The sequence below is a fragment of the Onychomys torridus genome, chromosome 2 (assembly GCF_903995425.1).
Source record: "Onychomys torridus chromosome 2, mOncTor1.1, whole genome shotgun sequence".
NCBI classification, from domain to species: domain Eukaryota; kingdom Metazoa; phylum Chordata; class Mammalia; order Rodentia; family Cricetidae; genus Onychomys; species Onychomys torridus.
In genome coordinates, this window is record NC_050444.1 from 127,965,473 (window position 1) to 127,986,725 (window position 21,253).

The 21,253-nt window shown below is 39.1% G+C and overlaps 1 protein-coding gene across 2 annotated transcripts in view; it reads left to right on the forward strand.

Annotated features, from left to right (window-relative positions):
- The window catches only part of LOC118577112 (BEN domain-containing protein 5), a 1,024,598-nt gene that overhangs the window by 693,200 nt on the left and 310,145 nt on the right, over positions 1-21,253 (forward strand). For both annotated transcript variants that reach the window (XM_036177158.1, XM_036177156.1), the window contains one exon: positions 11,310-11,349. In XM_036177158.1, coding sequence (XP_036033051.1) covers positions 11,310-11,349 — 40 coding nt within the window. The remainder of the gene's footprint in view (positions 1-11,309; positions 11,350-21,253) is intronic.

Consider the following 21,253-nt stretch of genomic DNA (forward strand, 5'->3'; position numbering starts at 1 on the left):
GTGGCAATGTGTGTCTAGCAGTGACAGGCTACATAAGTTTTCACCAAGTAATTCCACTCCTGGGTATTCATTTCAGGGAAATAGTATAATCCAAATGAGGAAAGGAATTGCATCTAGGAAGATGTTTATTGTAATGTTATTTATAATAACAGAATAATAATAGCCTAAATGTCCTATATTTAAGTAAAGTATGCATTTTCACTAAATGGAACATTGTAAACTCATTATAATAATGTTTGCAAAGACTATGTAATAGTTTTGGGAAACTTTTTATGACATAATGTGACCTAAAAATAACAGAATACAGGAAGTAACAACATCATATTTGTGCCATGATTACATCTTTATTTTTAATACATAATTATTGGCTATGTAATGCAAGCATGGACACTTAAGAAGTAGAAAACAGCATCTAAAATGAGACTAGATACTTGGATACTGAGATTTTTGTTTTCTTTTTTATATTATTGTCATTATTTAATAATACAAATTTAATAGTATTTTTATTTAGTCTATTTTTTGTGTATAATTGTTTTGCCTGAGTGTATGTGTGTGCACCATTTATGTGCCTGGTGTCTGTGGAGGTCAGAAGATGTGGATGGATCCCCTAGAACTGGATTACAGATGGTTGTGAATGGTCATGTGGATACTGGAACTGTATCTGGATTCTCTACATAGCAGAAAATTCTCTTTACCACTGTGCCATCTCTCTGGCTGCTTACATAGTATTTTGAAGAGCATGAGGTCATGGTCAGAAGGTTTGTTTAAAGCTTTACTCCATTATTCACTACCTAAATGGGGAAATTTTAATTTTTCTAAACTTTGAGTGTCTTCATCTTTAACGGGAAGTTAATTACCTGCATGATAAGAATGATATAGTAACTAAGGTAATTCAGGCTCAGAAAGACAAATGTAGTATGTTCTCTTTCATATGGAAATCCTAATTTCTAATTACTAAATAAGTCTATCTAGGTAGGAGTAAATGTGGGTAAAGGTCAGGAAAGAAGAAATGAACCCATGAGAAAGAAGACACATGAAGAGAAGAGGTGGGGAAACACAAAAGCATAGGCGATGTGAAAGTGGAAGTGGAGATGCTGAAGACACAGGTACAGTGGAAGAAAGAGGAGGTTGGGGCAGAGAGATGAAAAGAAGAGTGAGTGGGGGCTCGAAATCATCTGAAACAAAATGTATATGAAAGTGTCATAAGGCAGTCTTAATTTGTAACCTAATTAAGTAAGTAAATAAATAAATAAATGACTATTTAATTCCTAGAAAATGAATAAACATAAATAAAGCACCCGCTGCATAGTAAATGTTTAATAACATGTTCTTAATTGACTATTTTCTGTAAAAGATTTTGCCAGTTTACAAATATACACACACATGCAGAGAGAAATAGAGATAATTTAAAGACAGCTTAATAAAAGTAGTCAGGGAAAAATAAGGATAATCCTGTAAATGTTAATTCCCTCCATTTCCCCAGTTTCTGTCAATGAAAAATGCAACATAATTTAAGAATATTCTGGCAACATTGTAAGAAATCATGATGAATGACACTTGTTTCTCACAAGTTCTTTTTCAATAGCAAAATATGAAAATTAGAGATAGAGGCATCTCCACACACAGAAACAAAGACAGAGCTACACATGTGTGTGTGTGCACACATGCTTAGAGTTCCAAAAAATAACACTTTGCTTTTTATGGTGGTGAACACATATACTTTTCCCACATAGCAAAAGATATCATTTTGCTTTTAATTATGGATTGCTATTATGTATTGCTTTTATTTGGCAAAGATGTTTGTTTCAGGAAAATTAATTTAGACAGTTCCATTTTTCAAAAAATACCTTCTGTCCCAGGTTTACAAAGAATAATTAGGTCTGGATTCTTTCCTCACAATCAAACTGGCAATTTCTTTTCCTTCTTTCTTTTTTCTGTCTTACTATTGATTTTAATTTATTTTAATTAAATATTTTATTTAATATCCATACATGCATATAATGTGTTTGGCTTAAATTTATCACTCATTTCTTCCTCTCCAACTCCCTCCCCCCAAATACCTACTGAATAATAATACATTAAGAGCTGCCTGTATGTGGGAACATCTACTGGATTGTAGGTAGCCTCTTCAGGTTCACATCCCTGAAGAAAGCTGACTCTCCCTCCCCCAACAGCCATTAATTATCAATAGCTCCTCAGGCGGATGTGGGAGCCCATGAGCCCTTTCCCCAACCTTGCTTGGATTTTGGCTGGCTTGATCTTGTGCAGGTGTGGTGCATGTGGTCCAAGCATGAGTTCAATGTGTGCAACAGAGCAGTCATTCATGGGAAATACTGTTTTGCTACAGACATCTCTGGTTCTTAGAATCTTTCCATCCTCTCTTTCAACACAGTCTCTGAGCATTGAGGAAGGGGGCATGAAGTAAATGTAAGCACTCCATAGCCTCTTACTCTCTGCATGTGACTGGATGAGTCTCTGTATTAACTGTCATCTATTGAAAAAAATAAACCTCTTTGATGAGGGAAGAAAGATGCACTAATCTATGAGTTTAAAAACAATAGCTTAGAGGGACATATATTAAATGTTTCTTTAGTAGGTCTCCATATGGCATTTTCAAAGATATTTAGTGGTAGTTATCTCTCCCCATACAATCTCTTCAACCATCCTGTCCCCCTTTCCATTATTACTTTCTCCCTTCATTCCACCTATGTTATATGCCCCTTTCCTGGAAATCCCATCCATGGTCCCTTCCTAGTCTTTGCTTTCTATGAGCACTGCAATTTAAACACATATCTAAGGAGTCAAAGCTAGTATCCACATATAAAAGAGAACATGGAGCATATATCTTTCTGGATCTAGGTTGCTTCACCTGGAGTGGTTATAATTCCTCGTTTTTTTCAGTCCTTCATAGTTCTTTGCAAAGTTGCTGGCAACTCCTTTCTGCACTTATTAAATCTGAAGAACAGAAAAAAAATATTTTACTGAACACTTGAGTATGTTAGGACTTCTGTACTTGTGTGTGTGTGTGTGTGTGTGTGTGTGTGTGTGTGTGTGTGTGTGTATGCACAAAATCTAAAAATCTAGAATGGAGACCAAGAGAGGGTAATGATGAGAGATGATGAAGCATGGGGTCAGTTAAAAAAAAAAAAAAAACAGGACATAGAAAGGGTAAATATGGTAGGAAGGTGACAAGGGGAAACAGAGATACCAAGGTTGGGGTGGAGGGAGAAAGAAAGCCACAAAAACCCACATGGTTAAGATATGTCATATGGTATCTAACACATTATATGTAGGGTTAAAAAATAACTCCTCCCCAAAATAATGACCTTGGTACTCTCCAATCAAAAGCTCTTTTATTTTCACTAGGTTTCATATTATAGTCTACACTATTAGAGGTGAAGCCACTTGTCCAAGGGCTAAACCACTTACAGGTCTTCAAGCCAGGATTCCTTCTCATTGTTCTTAGTACCTAACATCATCAGACCTGTGGTTCTCACTCTGGTACTAAGTCTTATGCTGCTTCTGCTTCCCCCGTCTCTATGCTTCCTCTTCAACATCCAGCCTCCATAAGAGGTAGTTTTCCTAGTTCCAATGCAGCAGCTCTGTGATGCATCAGTGTGTGAGCTGCAGCCAAATCCCCTCACTCTGTGTGCCTCCGCTTAAGGAAACGGTGAGTTATAGACTCGCATTAATTTCTTTGGTCTTTATGTTTTTTTCTCCACTCATTTGGGTTTTTTATTTTGTTGGTTTTATTTTGTTTTAAGTTCCTTCAAATAATATTTATTTAGTACATGACTGTTAAATAATCAAATATATAAAGATAAGAAAACAATATGTGAGGGATATGCTTTGGTGGTTTTAAGAACTGAATGTCAACGTAAGCAGAAGTATTAACTCCCAAAGACAGAAGTTAGCTGGGACTTTATGGCCAGTCTTGGTTCTTTCTCCTATTCTTTCTTTAAAAATTAATTATTATTGGGCTGATCATAGTGCACTTGAGAGACAGAGGCAGACATATCGCTGTAAGTTTGAGGCCACTATGGTTTACATAGCTAGTTCCAGGTAAGCCACAGTTATGTATGTGATTTTGTCTCAAAAATAAAATGTATTAATATTATAATATAAATATTCTATATTAGATGTGTAGAGCGTAAGTGTGGAGGAGTGCAAAGAATGTGCACATGAGTGCAGATGGCTTCAGACCCCAGAGATGGTGTTGGATCCCTTGGACCTAGAGCCACAGATTGTGAAATCCATGGTAGGAAGCAAACTCTGGTCTTCTGCAAAAGCAGCACAAGCTCTTATCTGCTGAGTCCTTCTGGGCCCTTCTCCTGTTCTTCCTTAAAAATTGGTCCTCTTCCAGGGAAAAGTAAAATATCCCCATCCATTGGGACCTGCTTTAACTAGCCTGTCTTTAAAGGAAGCCCTGTTGGTAATTCCTCAGTTAAAACCACTTGAATCAAAAACAGCAATTTAGAGACTAGAGAGCTGGCCTGGCAGGTAAGAGCACTTGCCTTCTGAGGGAACCCATTTTTAGTTCTCGGCACCCACACAGAGGCTTACTACCATCTGGCCTCAACAGGTACCTGCATGACCACACTGCACGCATATTCATGCAAGTACACATATATGTGCACATAAATAAATAATAAAAAACAATAATCATGTAACATTGGGACTCAGAAGAAATTGCTACGTGAATCCCTCCCCTTCTGCTTTCCCACTGCTTGATTTTCCTTAACATTTTTTTTCTCTTTCTGGCACCTGTGCTTTTCTGCAGAACACATTAACCAACATGCTTGGGCTTATTTTCATTTTTGAAATTTGATTCTTAACTTAATAGGTACTTTTGTTTTCCAAATATTATAATGAGAGAAAGTTTTTCAAATAATTCATAAAACCTGTGACTATTTTTCTATTCTATCAGCATATACTAATTATACACAAGAATACACTTCATTATGATAGTTCATATACATGCATCATACATTTTGATTATATTTACCTCCATCCCTCTCTTATCTCCTCCCACTCTTACTGCTTGCTACCCTTTCTCTTCTCAGCTAGTTCCCCACCTACTTCCATGTCTTTCTCTTTTCTTTACCTATTTATTTGTTTGTTTGTTTATGTTGAACCAATTAGTTTAATTAGGGTTACTTAAAGGAATATGGATGAGGGATTATTTACAGGAGTATCAGTGACTTACCAGTAACTACCCTCCCCTCCTTGTTTCAACCATCAAAACATCCTTAAGGGAGGTCTTTGGGGACCATCCACCTAGCTACCATTAGCTGCCTATAGATACTTAAGGAAAGGTCGGGGCACAACACTCTACTCTTCTTCCAGCACTTATATTCTTTCTTTCTAGCCCCTTTTCTAGAGTGATCAATCCCTGAGTCCTGGAGGGAGTGATTAAATGTTCCACTTAGGCTGAACACTCAACAAGTCAATTCTTCTCAGAACTTTGATGAGTTATGTTTCGCTGCAATAACTATATCCTACTGCATAAAGAAATTCTGCTGAGCACAGCAGATAAATATTTAGAAGGTAGTTTGACAGGCCATTATATGCATTTAGAAAAGCAGTGGTGGGGACTTCCCACTAGGGGCTATGGTCTCTCCAGTCACAGACTTTTGACCAGTTTATGGTATAGATGTAAACTCCCTCCTTTGGCACAGGCTTCAAATCCCCACCATTGTGCCAGTGGGCACATTTAGCCCCTAGCAAGTCAGTAGTGTGACATGAAGGGTCCATGGCTGAATAAGTTGGCTAATGACAGTTCTCTCCTGATACCCTGCATACCATCTTCTGACTATGAAAGTTAGCCAACAGAGTAATGGTTTGATTTCTCTCTGTTCATAACCAACCAAACTATAGGGTGTCTTCAGCAACAGGGTCTTACTATGTAACTCTGGTGGACAACCAAGAGCAGTGGCAATAAATACCTTGTATTATTTGGAGGACTTTAGGGACCTCTCTGGCTAACAAGTCATGGGGAAGCAGTTCAGCCTTAGCATTAGGTTTTTCATTTAATAGCCTATGGCTTCTGTGAGTCATGTTATCCACCCATGCAAGGAACTTTTGTTCAAATTCTTTTTAAAAAAGCATTAACACCTGTAAATAGTGTATGTTAAATGTATTCTAATGCTGTCCTTCCCCTTCCTTCTATCCCCCCCCCATTTGTCTGCTTTGTCTCCTTAGACAGATTTATTTCTACTTTCAAGTGATAGATACATAAGTGCATAGATACATAGATAATTTTATTTATGTATATAAAATCTAGGAACCACAAATGAGAGAAGACATGCAATATTTGTTTTTCTGCTATTGGCTTAATTTGAGTTGTTTGTTTTAAACATCTTCCTTGAAAACCAAGCTAAACAATTTAGTCTTTATCAAAAAATATAATTAGAATTGCTAAATTACTCAAACAGTAGAGTAGATTTAATTTTAAAATAATCAGTCCTTTGCCCAGTGAGGAGGCTAGACTAGGGAAAGAGACATTAGAAACTGAGTTTAGAAAGGTCAGTGCTATGTGAACTAGGAGAATCGTTAAAAGTCCGGTATTGGTGAAATGATTAAGGCCACTCCACGTAGTTAAAAGGGAGGTTTATTTTGTGGGATAACTTACAAATGAAGGGGTAGGTTGCAGGGTCTGGCAAAGGTATAGGGCAGTCTGGCGGTGTTCTCTGGAGAACTCTGCTCGGTCTACCTCCAGCGTCCAGCGTCCGGGAACCAAGAACACCACCTCCTCTTGCTCCTCGGTCTTCTGCTCCCTGCTCTGCCCCGCCTTGTGGGCGTGATCATTACTGAAGCCTCAGTGGGGGTTGGAACTTCCAGGCCAATGCTGGGATGGCTATCCACTACAGTCCGGGGGCCTAGAAGGAGAGTAGGGCTGGGCAAGGAAAGGAACTGAGGGGGAAGCTGAGTTGTTGGAGAGAGAACCTAAAGAAGCTGAATGTGGGCCTCTGCCCCTGGACTCCTTCTGGAGATGTAAATCTGGAGATCCTCTGCAGGATGGCTGGCTTCTGGAGTGACAGGAGAGTGCCTAGGGATTACTGGTGCTCTTGTTTAAGTCATCTCGTCTATGCAGTGACAGACTGGCTGCTCCCTAAATAGCTACCTTACATGAAAACAGAAAGCAAAACAGAACAGATAATCAGTGACTATTCTCTTCCACCACGCAGAACCCTACAAAACCAGCCCCTGAGCTCCTAGAACACTAAGTCCCTTTTCGTTCTGAGAGATAATTGCAGTGCAGTCGTGACCAAAACGAAAAGTCCATTTTTAACCATAGCCTCATGATCACCCCATCCAGATGAAGAAGGCCAAATGCTCTGTGGCCCTATTCCTGGGTGCCCAAGACTCAAAAAGAAGGAAAGTATAGAGGCAGTCCACAAGTATTGTTTGTACCTAATATGTCATTTGGAAGAGAGGGGTCCAAAGCTCAAGACCTCAACTAGTGACCAGTGGGGTCCTGTCTAAGAGGATAACAGGTAGTCAGCAGATTCTGTATTAGTCAGGTGCTGGGTAAGCCCCTTGAGAAAGAGGCCATGGGAGCACTATGTGATGATGCTCCTGTGGGCCACAGGTAAGATCCAGTCCAGCCTCAGCAAGTTGAGAAAGATCTAACAGAGAGGAGGTATGTTAGATGAGAGCCACATAACAAGTAGAGAAGAAGTCAGGTGGCCTGTGTTTACAAATGCTGTCGTTTCCCATCAGCAGTCTCCAGTGATTATTATTCTAGTTATTCTAGTAATGACATTTCTTGCTTTCATTTATTATTTTTAACTTTTCAAAAATTTTAAGTAATTACTTGACTATTCCATTTCTTTGCTAAAAGCTGTTATGCAATCATTCTCGAACATATGGTTTTGTTTTCATTTGCATTTAGACCACAGATTTTGCAATTCTATCCGAAGAACTTGTTAGAACATAAACAGGCTACACTTACCTACATGTGCCACTAGGTGGTGCACACATATATTCGTCAATTGCGGAATAATAGGGTTTATCTGCCAATGAGAATTCATTCATCACCACAGAGGGGATATAGACAGTAGAAGCTACAGGGCTCGGGAAGAGGTGAAGAGGGGAAGTACTCTCAGAAGAGATAGACTTTGTTGTTAACTGTAGAATGATGAAGCAAAACCCTAAAAGTGAGAATCCTTGAAGATGTGGCAGAGGAAAGCCATAGGGAGGGAAGAACAGGCTTACTCTCTGTGATGATGGACTCCTACTTAGCAGGTCCTTGCAGAGGGAATGACAGAATAGTTAAGTCATTTGAACTCGATGACATCAGTCTTTCTGGGCTTTTGTTCTGGGCACTGGAGACACAGAAATGAAATGGCATGGCCCTGTCATCAAGTAAGGACCTAACACCACGGATAGACAGAAAAACAACAATTAAGCCAGCATGATTCAAGAGAACAGTTTTACCGTGCATTGGAGGAACAAAGCAGAAAGTACTTATTCTGCTGAAGAAAGGGGAGAAGGGAGGGGGCTTGGCTTGGGAGTTTGTGAACAGAGAGATTTCATAGAGGACCTGAGAAGTTCTAACAGCACTGGTGGAAAGAAAAGTACAAACACGGGCATGGGGTTCTGAAAGGAGGCTGTGGACTTAGAGATGAGTGCACAGAGCATAGCAAGTGCTTACTGGGTGCCCCTCTTCGAGAGCAGTGCAGTAACTAAGATGCATAGTAGTTCTGAGCCTGGAAGATGTTTCTCATCTATTGAGGAAGAGTCACACAGGTGTGAAAAATTGCAGTGTAACAGTACAGCATTAACATTTGTCTTTTGAATTCTGACTGTGTCCTTGAGCCTCAGTGTCCTGGAGCCAAGGGATTTAGAAAGAATTCTACACGAGAAAAGGAGAGCCCAGAAGTACAGCACCTGGTTGCATTTGACTTTAAGCCTCTCTTGGTCTTTTTAAATTCTGAAGTTTGTAGCCAGAAACAGTCAGTTATAGAAACCTCCACACAAGAGCTAGGACAAGTACCCAGGTGTGTTTGACTCTTGCCAGATTTTTCTTCTCATTCTTCTTTACTGGGGCCTAAGCACAGAGTCACCATTTAGTAACAGTTCTTAAGAAGGAATTAGAAACTTTTTGGACAAATAGGCTTTTTTTCTAATTGTGACCATCAAGAAAATAAACAGAAGAAAGGGGGCTGCTAGATCCTTTTCTCCTGCGTGAGCAGAGTGGCAGGCTGTGCAGGTTGGCTTGGGCAAAGGCAGTTTGAGCCAACCTTCTCTCTGTTAGGTTTCACATTAGGGGAAGGAGGCCATCTGGCTCCGGCATTCCCCCTCACTGGCATGTGTGAGTCTGTATTTCATTTCAGCGTGAGAACTCATGCTCACTACATAGATCAGTGACATCTTGGAGTTGCATTGTTTGCTTGAAGTCAACTGGAATGAGTTATGAGCTGGCAGGAAAATGGAGATGTGTTATTGAGAAGGCCTCAAAGGGATACAGGCTTGCTTGTAGATCCATGAGAAGTCAGAATCAACCGGTAGAGAAATCTTCAAGCGTTTTTTTTGTTGTTGTTGTTGTTGTTTGTTTTTTTTTGGTTTTTTTTTTTTTTTTGTGTGTGTGTGTGTGTGTGTGTGTGTGTGTGTGTGTATGTATGTAGCAGATCAAAGTTGAATGGCTGGGGAGAACACCCTGAGGACAAGGAAATTTGAGAACAGGTCCCCATGGAAAAGAGGACAGAGGACTTGAGTACATTTAGCCTGGAGAAGGAGACATAGCTGTGGGCTGAGGCAATAGGAGCTGAATGAAGAAGTAGGGAGTTCTTTGTCAAGGAAAGAGGTAGAACAGAAATAGTTCATACAGCTGGGTGTGGGAAGGGGGCACTGAAGAGGGGATAGTGCAGGTGACAGGTCAAACACAATGACTTCTAAGCTCCTAGTCTCATTGATTCTATGTTAATAGAAGAGGCAGCTTATGTGACCAAAGGTCAGATGTCCTGTAATAAAAGTTCCCCCATCGAACTAAATAGATTGCCTTACTGATAACTTATTATGAGTTATGATTGCCATAATTTAGACTCTAGAGACAGAACTGGAACCAGCATGGTCCTGCCAGTGAGTGAAGGTATGGTTTTGAGAAAATGGTTTCCCCTCTTTGAATGTAATCATCCTTCCTCTGGGCAGTACTCACTGGGTAGGATATCATTTCAGACTCAAAAGCTCCTAGCACTTAATGTGCCAAGCCTTTACTCTCTTCACTTGTCAAAAAGGAAGTTGCTGACTTCCCTTCTGTTTAAGCTGAACTTCAGGAAGCCATTCTTGGAAAGTGGCAAGATAAAGAGAGTGGGATAAAATCAAACAAGGCGTCACTGGAGATGATGCCAGGGATGAGAAGCTCCTGCAACACAAAGCTTAAAAACAAAGTTTGTGTGACCCTTTAAAGAAGATGGAATACTCTATCTGCAGTACTTCTCTTAGAAAAGAGAAAAGGCTCAACAGGAAGACTGGGGTGTACAGAACCCTGATTTCAGTCTTCAAGGGAAACTGTTTACTGTGGTCCTAGTGTGAACTTTCCAGAGCCCTTTCTCTGCTCTCATTACAACCAGGCCAATACACAGCTGACTGGGGCTTGGGGACCTGTACCAGATGACAGGCCTTCTAAGATGTTGATAATCTCAGGCAGTGTAAGCAAGACCTGTTGCCTCCAAACACCAGGGACCTCATTCATTTAATGTAGTGTACTTGACAACTAGATTTCTGATTGGATGTACATGAACAAAGGGTGAAGATTACACTGGAGAATTAATGCTCAGATTATTGGCAACTTACTTTATTGGGGTGTTGTAAGTGTTCCCAAGAATTGAACCAGCATGAAGTACCCTGGAGGCAAGTTACGCAAGGAAAAGAGGGGGGTACAAGTATATGAGTTAAGCAACTGATGCAAACACTTCAGGCAAAGAGAAATCCAAATGTATGGGGTCTAGAGGAATGTGCCTGGCTGGGAGATTGGAATGGGGCTTTTTTTTTTTTTTTTTTCTGTGTCCTTGGGTAAGTCACATTCTCCCCTTGCCTTTTTTTTTTTTTTTTTTTTTTTTTTTTTTTTTTTTTTTTTTTTTTGGTGGGAGGAGTAACTACAGTATATATAGGCTTATCTAGATGTCCAAAAAGGTTACTGTTCTGCCTTGTCTATAGGGTGGAAGAACCCTCAGCACAACTATGTCCCATAAAATGTACACTGCTCTGTGTGTCCAGACTTCATCTTGCAGTTCTCCCCTGCCCTGCTAGGCACAGGTTTGGCTGTGGTGTGAATCTCTGCCCTCACTGTATGTTTTCTTTTGCAGCAACAGCGGCAGCTTGACCTCCTAACAATAACCAGCCCTGGTGAGTAAGTGCAGAGCGCCATTCTGCTTGGAGTTTACACAGAATCATGCCTTGCAGCCTCTCCAAATGCAAGCCCTGCCCTCCTCTCACTTCCTGAATGAAAACTGTAATTCTTGTACGTTAATGACCTTTCTCCACCGGGGACACTTTCCTTTCTCTCTCCCAGCTCTGTGCTGCCTCCTGTTGACAGAAGGTGACAGGGCTGCTGCTCTAAGTGACAGCTGCATTCGCTGGGAATGAAGTTCTTGCCCAAATCACTCATTGGAATCACATATCAAGAAATTGTTCTGGTCTCCTGGGAATACGTTTTAAACTTATGAGAAATGGAGAATCTGCCTGCATGGTGCTGTAGAAGGGAGGAAGGATGGTTCATGAGCAAGAACCAATCTGTGAGGGTTTGGTCACTGACTAGTCTGATGGTCAAAGTAGCATTTGTTTCTCTCCATTAAAGAGACTCAAGTCTCAAAACAAACCTGTGGCCATGAGACCAGAAGGTCTTTCTTTCCCTGAGATTTGACCTGTAGCCCAGGGAGAGGTTATGCAGTTTAGTGATGTCAGGGAGCTATCTTACTTTGGTTTGGAAAATCGATGCTAAACTGAGCTAGAGGAGCAATTTTCTTCTTATTGGTGCCAAGAGATTTCATGAGCATTTGTGAGTGGGTGTGGTGGTTCATCTTCACCCATGGGTGATATTCAAAATATTTAAGAGCCCCAGTGACCAGCTCCTTTGCCAAACATTAACACTTTGGTTACTAGACTGTGAAGGAATGGGCTGCTAGGGAAGGAGCTAGTATGGCAGAGTGGTCATATGTAAGAGGGCGGCTCAGGGAATCACTCTCAATAAATGTGGAGACATTCAATATTTTAGTAGCCAATATGGACAAACTGTGTTGGCCCCGCCTTCCATCAGGCCTGCTATACTTGGAACCTACGTAGCAAAAAGCCTGAAAAAAATGTACTTTGCAGGCAGAATCCTATCAGAGGGGCTACTTACCTGGTATATGTACAGGACAATGAGTACAGATGTAAGGTACATTTATCCATTTCTGGTAACATTTTTTCATGTGAACTAGAGCCTCAGAAGAGTGATATAGAAATCATTGTTGTTGCTGCTGCTGTTGAGACTGGGTCTCATGTAGTCTACTGGCCTTGAAATTTTTATTCTGCTAAGGATGACCTTGAACTCCCCTTTGATCCTCATGATTCCACCTCCCTAATGCTGGTATTACAAGTGCAGTCACTGTGCCTGGCTCGAAATCATTGAAAACTAACTCTAGAATAAGCTACATTCTAGACTTATAAGATTAACATTTTTAGAAATTCCGTAGCTGGAATGATAGAACTAGAGTTGCTTACTTGAGTTACTTGCCACATCTTCCTCATTAAGATAGGGCTGAAGGATTGTCTTTGTCTCATCCTATTTAGTGGCACTCCTGTTTGTAAGAGTGTTCTTCTCAAGTAAGTGTGCACTACCCAGGTTGACTGTCTCCATATCCCATCACATCTTGTCACATCCTGGTATGATGCCTACATATGTATTGGAGAGGGTTCTAGGTCTGTGTTAGGTTGTTTGTGAATAACATTTTTAGACTAGTGTACACTGTACTTCTTTTGTGCTAGCTTTGGCTGCTCCTAATTGCTACTACATGGATTTAAACAGAGTACTTGTGTATCCCCAGTATGCTCCTTTTAGACAGCTGTGGGATTGCAAGTGTCTCCGCACTGCCAGAGTTTGAATGGTTTATAATTATCCCTCCTCCTAGATGAAAACAGAATATCTTCTAGGTCAGCACTTCCCAAGAGATATGTGTGGAGCGCTAGTGTTCTGAAGTGGGCTCTGCTTCCATGCTATTGTGAGATGTCTATCTGCTGATCTCTCAGTGGCATGGAGAACACTGCAGGAACTGCAGATCCCCAGGATGCAGCCTGGACTCCAATGGGCCAGACAGATAGATATTACTCATGTGTGCTTTGTCTTGGAAGAGTTGGTAAGCACCATTTGATCATGGCCTATAAGAAGATATCCTATTCCATGTCAAAAACACTTATGTTATCTGTCTCTGCCTATCAAATTCAGTCCAATTCCCTGCATTCCCAAGAAGCTTCAGCCACTAGCACTGGGCTTGCTGCCTCTCTGGGGCTGCCAGTGGGCATGCACTTCTCTCACTCATCACCAAACGACCCAGTGCTCAGATCTGCAGTCTGGGGCTGTCATTCTGAGTAGACCATGGGCCTTCTGAAACACAGATTTGGAATTTGGAAACATTAACAATCTGTACTGTATGTTTTTCAAAACTGTATTTCTGTGTCGTGAATAACTCCCAATATAAAGAAACAAACAGAGATATAATCATATCAGCACTGAACCATTTATGCCAGAGTTCCTATTTTTAAAAAGAGATGCAATTGAAAATTCTCAGTATTTTTCCTTAACTCTCTCTCCCTCATCCTATAAGTAACCATGTATTCAATATTTCAATATCTGTGCTTTGAAAAATAACTGTTATGTTACCAATTCCTCTAAATCTCATACTGGAAAAAAGCCATATCCCATTACCTTTTCTATACTCATTATTATATTATACAGATCCATTCATGTTGATACACAACTCATTTTAATTACTGTGTAGTAGTCCACATACCATAGGATTATAACTTTCTCATTTCGTTGATCTTAAAGTATTTATATAGCTTTTTTCAATAACAAAGAATGCTACTAAAGACAGTTGTGCATGTCTCCTTGTATATAAATATGAGAATTTCTCTAAGGCATATAACCCAAGAGGACTTACTAATTATATGCATTAAATTTGCCACATAACAAGCAACTGTTGTCCAATTCAGCAAATCTACTCTTCCAGCAGCAGAGGGTAAGAGCTTTCTTTTCTTCAACTCATCAACACTCAGATGTGTCAGACACAGATTTTGTCAATCAGTATGATGAACATAAAATGGTGCCCAGCATGACTAATATGTATGTCCCCGATTGGTGATAGGGTAGATTATCTTTTTTGTATGTTCACTGCTGCTTTGACTTTTTCCGTGGCTTGATTCTTCATACCCTTTGTGTCCAGACTATGGGGTCTTCACTATCTGACTGATTCAGAATCCATTATTCTGAATATATCCCTCATATGCAAATATCCCATATGTGCCTTGTACTTTTTCATTGCTGCTGATGTCCGTGATGTGTTTTCACATTGAAAAGTTTTTGTAAGTTTAATGTTAAGTGTATCAGTCTCTTGTTTTAAGAGCTATGCTTTATGACTTGAATTCTTTCCAACTGGCTATAGCATTTTCCTAATCCAGGTGTGATGGGTTATACCTGTAACCCCAGCATTCTTGAGGCTGGGGTGGGAGGATTGCAGTAGATTCAAAGCCAATCTGGGCTACAGAATAAGACCATCTCCAAACAAACATATAACAGAAACATACGCATGTGCATAGCCTTTAATCCCAGCACTCAAAAGGCAGAGGCAGTTAAATTACTGTGAGTTTGAGGCCAGTTCCAGGCCAGTCAGAGCTACATAGTGATACCCTGTCATAAACAAACAAACAAAAAGTGTGTGTGTGCCTCTAATGTTTGATAATTTCTTGTGTTCTATCTGAGCCTTTACTTTGTCTGAATAATGACTAATCTTTGTATACAATATCAGCCAGGGATTTCATTATTTTTTAATTTACATGCAAATAACTCATTGTGTCAGAGCCATAAGACACCCAGGCCATGCTTTCCCAGTCCTGTGACAATTATACTTCCATTACATTAGTTTTCCTACATTCAGAATCTGTTTCTGAACTTTGAGCTATGTGTTTTACTCTTCATCAATAACTCTCCAATGTTTTATTTAAATAAATTTCAATTTTAATATTTCTTTGTAATTGATTGAAAGACATCTTTCTCCTTTTCCCCTTTATCCTTACCTTTTGAAGTTTGTAATTATAGATTTTGAACTGTACTTCTTAAACAAAATCTAATGATCTGTATTGTGACAACTTAATTTAATACATTGGTGAACCAATGAAACATTTCATCTGGTAAAGGCACTTACCACATAAATCTGAGTTTGATCCCTGAAACCCACGTGTCCTGGTGTCCTGCCTGGGTTTTATGTCAACCTGACACAAGTTAGAACCATCTGACAGGAAGTTCAATTGAGAAAATGCCTCTATAAGACTGGGCCTTGGACAAGCCTCTAGAGCATTTTCTTAATTAGTGATCAGTGTAGGTGGGTACATGGTATGGTGGTCCTGGGTGCTATAAAAAAGCTCATTGAGCAAGCCATGAGCAAGCCAGCCAATAGGCAGGATCCCTCCATGGCCTCTGCATCAGCTTCTGCATCCAGATTCCTGCTGGTTTGAGTTCCTGCTTTGTCTTCCCTCAGTGAACTGTGATTCAGGATGTGTAAGCCAAATAAACTCTTTCCTCCTGAGGTTGCTTTTGGTCATGGTGTTTCATCACAGCAATGGTAACCATGACTAATACACTATGTAAGACAGAAGGGCAGAACCCACACAACAAAGTTGTCCTCTGATCTCCACACATGCACTGTGGCACATATACTCACATACACATTAATGATAGATAAAAGTAATATATTTGTATGTATAAGAATTTATATATAATAATACATTTGAATGTATTTCTTCTTCCATACTTTTGCTTCCTATATCATGTAATTTCTTTGACCTTCCCTTTACATTTGTGTTTTGAAATCTTACTGGGAATTGAACCCAGCAGCTGCAGCATTGCTAAGCAAATAGCTCCCATGCAGTTACACACCTTGCCCTCTTTTTCTCTTTTTACTTTTTACTTTGAGGTAGGGTCTCACCTAGTTGTTCAGGCTGGCCTTGAATTCATTCTGTGGCCCAGGCAAACCTTGAATTTTAACCTTAAGCTTCGACCCCCAGAGAAGCTTTCCAGCCTTTTGCTTTTGCTTTTGCCTTAAAGTTTGGTATGTTACTTGTTCATTCCATCTCCTCTGCAGAACTGTCTGCTATAGATTTTCTTTCTGGCCTTCGCTGATTACCCTGTGGTTATATACTGTTCCTTTTCTTACAACCTCCAGTCCTTCAGAATCCCTTTCATCTTCAACCAGACAAGTTCCCTGGTAGGTCCTCACCATCTGTTACACAGGGCCCCATCACCGCCTCATCATTTTTGTTTAGACTTTTAACTTTTAACCTTTTATAAAAAGAGGAAAAATGTGCTGTTAGTGTTAGCCAGTGGCTTTTCCCGCACGGTTATGAATTTCTGTGTTCTCTCAATTATTGTACTGCAAGTCTTCCCTGTGTGACTGCACTAAAGGACCGCTGTGATCACTGTTCTAATGAGAGTCATTGGATAATCCTATTGATCAGTGCTATCCTTGTTTTGACTTCTCCTGGGGTGATAATTTGTCTAGATATGAGTTCTGATTTGAGGAGTTTCTCCAGCACTTTGACAATTTTATTCACTGTCTCTTCATGTTATGAAGTTGCTGATGAGCAGTCTGCTGTAATATAATTTAAGGAACCTATTTTTCTTGGATAGGTTTCAAGATTCATTTTTAATCTTAATGGTCTGATTTTTTTTTATTCATGTGTCTGGGACTCAATTTATTTTTATTTATCCTGTAGTTACCACCAAAAAATATATGCCTTTCTTTAGCTTTGGAAAATTTTTAGCAAATTATACCTTCTAATATTTCCCTCCTTCACTATCCCTTTGATTCTCTGCTTTGAGAATTCCTATTAAACAAATGTTGGGTCCTATCAAGTGACTTTCATTGTTCTTAACTGTGATCCTTAGAATGTGAAATGTCCCCTGAGGTTTTGGTGTTTGAATACTTGGTCTACACATGGTAGCAAGCACTCTTTGGGGAGGATTAGGAGGTAGAATCTTGCTGGAGGAAGGCTTGGGTGTCAGGCTTTGAAGATTCAAAACCTTTTATTTCCACTTTCCTCTCTCTGCTTCAAGCCTATTGTTGAAGATGTAAGCCACATGCAACTATGTCCCCCCTATCCCCCATTTAACTGCTATCTATCCCTCTGGGACCTGGAACCTTTAAATAAATTCCTCTTTCCATTAGTTTCTTTTGGTCATGGTGTTTTATCACAGCGACAGAAAGGTGACAAAGACATTAATTCAGTTTTCATCATTATATTCCAACTTCTTTAAGTTTCTTGCAAGCAACTTTAATATATAAATTCACTTTTTGACCATGTCTAGTCTATATTTTTTCCTATCTTGAAATATTATAATAAGTATGCATTTTCCATTTTCAATGATTCTAACTTTGTTCATATCCACCTCTTCTGGTTTTATTTCTCCCTGTTCTGTTCCATGACTTCTAGGCTATTTTAAAGTCTTCATTAATTTCTCAGAACATACTCAACATGTTTATTTTAAAATCTTTGTTCTACAAAATCAGTTGCAATGGAGGAAATTCAAATTCTAATTGTTGATTTTGCATAGTGTCTTTTTTAGCATTTGATTTTTGTCATTTATTTTGAAATTTTAATTTGGATGCTCACTTGGGAAAGGAAGTTTTCTAGTTTTCTCTCTTTCCATCACTAAAACTCCCCCTGCTCTCACATCAACCTCTGTTATGTTTTCTGCAGCTTTCTCCCCCACATCTTCAGAGTAGGACCTAGGGGATGTAGCAGATCCAAAGACAAAAAGTTGGGGTACTTCCAGTTCCAGAGTGGACATCCCTCACCTTTTCTAGGCTGAGATGCATAGGCACCCTCTCTGGAGAGCTCCACAACAATCTTCTTTACTTGGCTCTTTCCATCACAGGAGAGTCCCACCCACAATCCCTTCTTTAAGTGAAAAGTTGTCTCCGGTTTCCATCTGCTGCTACAGGTCATGTTGTCTTTCTCATCCCACAGGAGGCAAAGTCCTACCTGCTGCCCCTGCTTCTACATCTAGACATCAGCAAGTAACCCCAGAACCCTTCATTTTGCTGCTTTTTTTTTTGCTCATCTCAGCATTGTGGGATATGTTTCTCACAATGAAATGTAACTGTGCATTCACTACTCCTTCATATGTTATCAAATATATCCAACATCCAATGTGATAAAAATAAAGGAGTTTATTGAAGCTTGACCTTATTTTGTCATTTCACTCAGGAGTCCAGCTGTAATTTCTCTTTTACTGCTTAGGAAATTCATTCTTTATAGCATCTTCTGTGAAAAGATAAGGAAGTATTGTTTTGCTAAATAAAACACTTAACAGATTTCAAAAACATTATTTTTGTACGTGAACATACAAATACAAAGGTAATTTTAAAAGGAAATTAGAATAGACTATGTAAACCCTCTTTATTTGAGTGGCATGAACGTCCTATAATGTTATCAAATATTTTCTGAGAATGTCACACAGCTGAAAGTCATGCCACAATATTTTAATCTTCCAAAATAGTTGCACCATTTTACATTCCCAGCCATAGCACAGGACAATCCTATTCTTTCCACATTGTTCCCAACACTTGTTAGTGTCTTTTTATTATTGTCATACTAGTGAGTATAAAATAATAATATCTCATTGTGATTTAAATATGTGTTTTCATTAGTATTTAATAATGCTGACTAATATCTTCATGAGCTTATAAACTATGTATATAGCTTCTTTGGAGAAATAGCTGTGCTATTTGCTCTTCCACACTCTAATTGGATTGTATTTCCCACTTTATTACTGAGTTGTTGGATTTTAATGTATTTCTACATGGGTGGATTATGGATTCAAATTTATCAGATTGAGGATTTGCAGCTTTTTTTTTTTTACATTTTGTGGTTTTGGTTGTTTTTTTGTTTTTTGTTTTTTTTTGCTTTCTCAATATTATTCTTTGAAATATTGTTTTGTTGTTGTTTCGATGAAGTCCAAATTATCACTTCTCTTGAGTGTGTGTGGGGGGGAGGGGAGGTTATCATATATCTCTATCTCTTTTATAGATATATATGCAGATATTTATATATTCCTGTGAGTATGTGCATGTGTGTATGCATATGAAGGCCAGAAGTCAGGGTCAGGTTTCTTCCTTGGTCTCTCTGTGCTTTAGTTTCTGGGAGGGTCTGTTGCTGAGCTTGCAGCTCATTGGTTAGCCATGCGGGCTGGCTAGCCAATGAGCTCTAGAAATCTGCCAGCTCCTCCTTCTCTCCTCCACTGCCCCCAGCACTGGGATTACAGATGCAAGCCACCATACTTGCTTTGATTGAGTGCTGGGGTCCAAACTCAAGTCCTCATACTTACATGGCAGGTACTAACACACTGAGCCATTGCCCCAGCTCTAGTCTCCCTTTTATTGCTTTATTTTTTGTTTCATATCTAACACATGATCACAGGGATGTACTCTTACATTTTCTTCTAAGAGGTTTTTGTATCTTTAGCTGTTACGTTTAAGTATCTGAACAATTTTGAGTTAATGTTCTGGTAAGATATAAAGGAGGAGTCTGTAATATTCACTCTTCTGATTGTGGGCATCTGTTTTCTTCAGTACTCTTTGTGGAAGGTTATAATTTCTCTGTTAAATTTTCTTATAACTCTTATCATATGCCATAGTTTTCAATGATATATACTAAAAACTGGCATTGAAGAACTGTCTGCTCAAGGGCAAATTTATATGAAGCCATTTGTGTGTATTTGTACACAGTTCTCCCCAATACCCTGTAAGGCATAGAGTATCTTTCCTGTTCTACGGGTGAACAAACCAAGCTGCTATGAGACAGAGGAAATGTCCACAGTAAGTGGTTAGTTATATCAGGGTAACTCCAAACTATGTGATGCTGGATTCTTTCCCACTATAGATGCATCTGTAAGCTCAGGATGTAATTAGTCCTTAGTCTTCTTTCTCAGACAGAAGGCCAACATACCCATCTTGATAGGGACAAGGAGTGTCTATACTGCCAAGGACATCATAATCATAGGGGCTTCTTTACTAGCTAGGCTGCATCCTGGAGAGACATTTGATTTCCTATACATCATAGAAATATTCAGGAGAAAAATGTCCACAGAGTTCTTTTTCCTTTCATAAGTTTGTTAAAAATAATAATATTATGTTAAATATTGATGGGCCCAACATGAAGGGCATTACATGACACATTTGGGGATTGTCTCCAACTCAAGTCCCTTACATATAAACTCAGTCCTTTTGAAGAACAAAGACCAGTAACATTTCTAGTTGCTCTCACTGTGGAGTTAGTTTCGGACCCACAGACCTATGAAGCTGAGCAGAAAGCATGGTGGCACACAGAGGAGATGTTTTTAAAAATGCATCCACATCATTAAAAACGGCTTCAAGAACATCTTTAAAGAAGAAAAATAAATTACCCCTAATCCACAGCACTAGTACAATACAAGGCCTAATTCTATTTCTACATTCTCCTTTTCAGTTCTTGTCTCTGTGCAGAAACATATTTACATAATTGCAATCACAGTAAGTTTTCATATACATCTTTTTTCACTTAGCATTATTTTTCATAAACAATTTCATGTTGCTATGTATTTTACATTCTTACCATCTTTTTACAACCATTTTTTTCTGTTTAAAAAAAGATTGTACATGTCCATGTTACAAAATCTTGGAAACACAGAACTGCTACAGAGATGAAAATAGCAACTATTTCCCTGAGGCAATAACTACTAAATATTTTAATGTATTTACTTCTTTTCTTTTTCTGTGCATGTATAATTTTATTTTACATAGATGAGATCATATAGAATGTGAAAATTTATCTGGACTTTTTACTTAGTATAACAACAAAAATACTTTCCTGTGCCAGTAACATTGGATATTTAACTTCATTCTAGTTCCTCGAACTTGTGAATAATTTCTCAACTCATGTATATACCTGTCTATATTTTAGACTATGGTCTGAACATAGATTACTAGGGATGAAATTACTAGATCTGTGAGAATTCAAT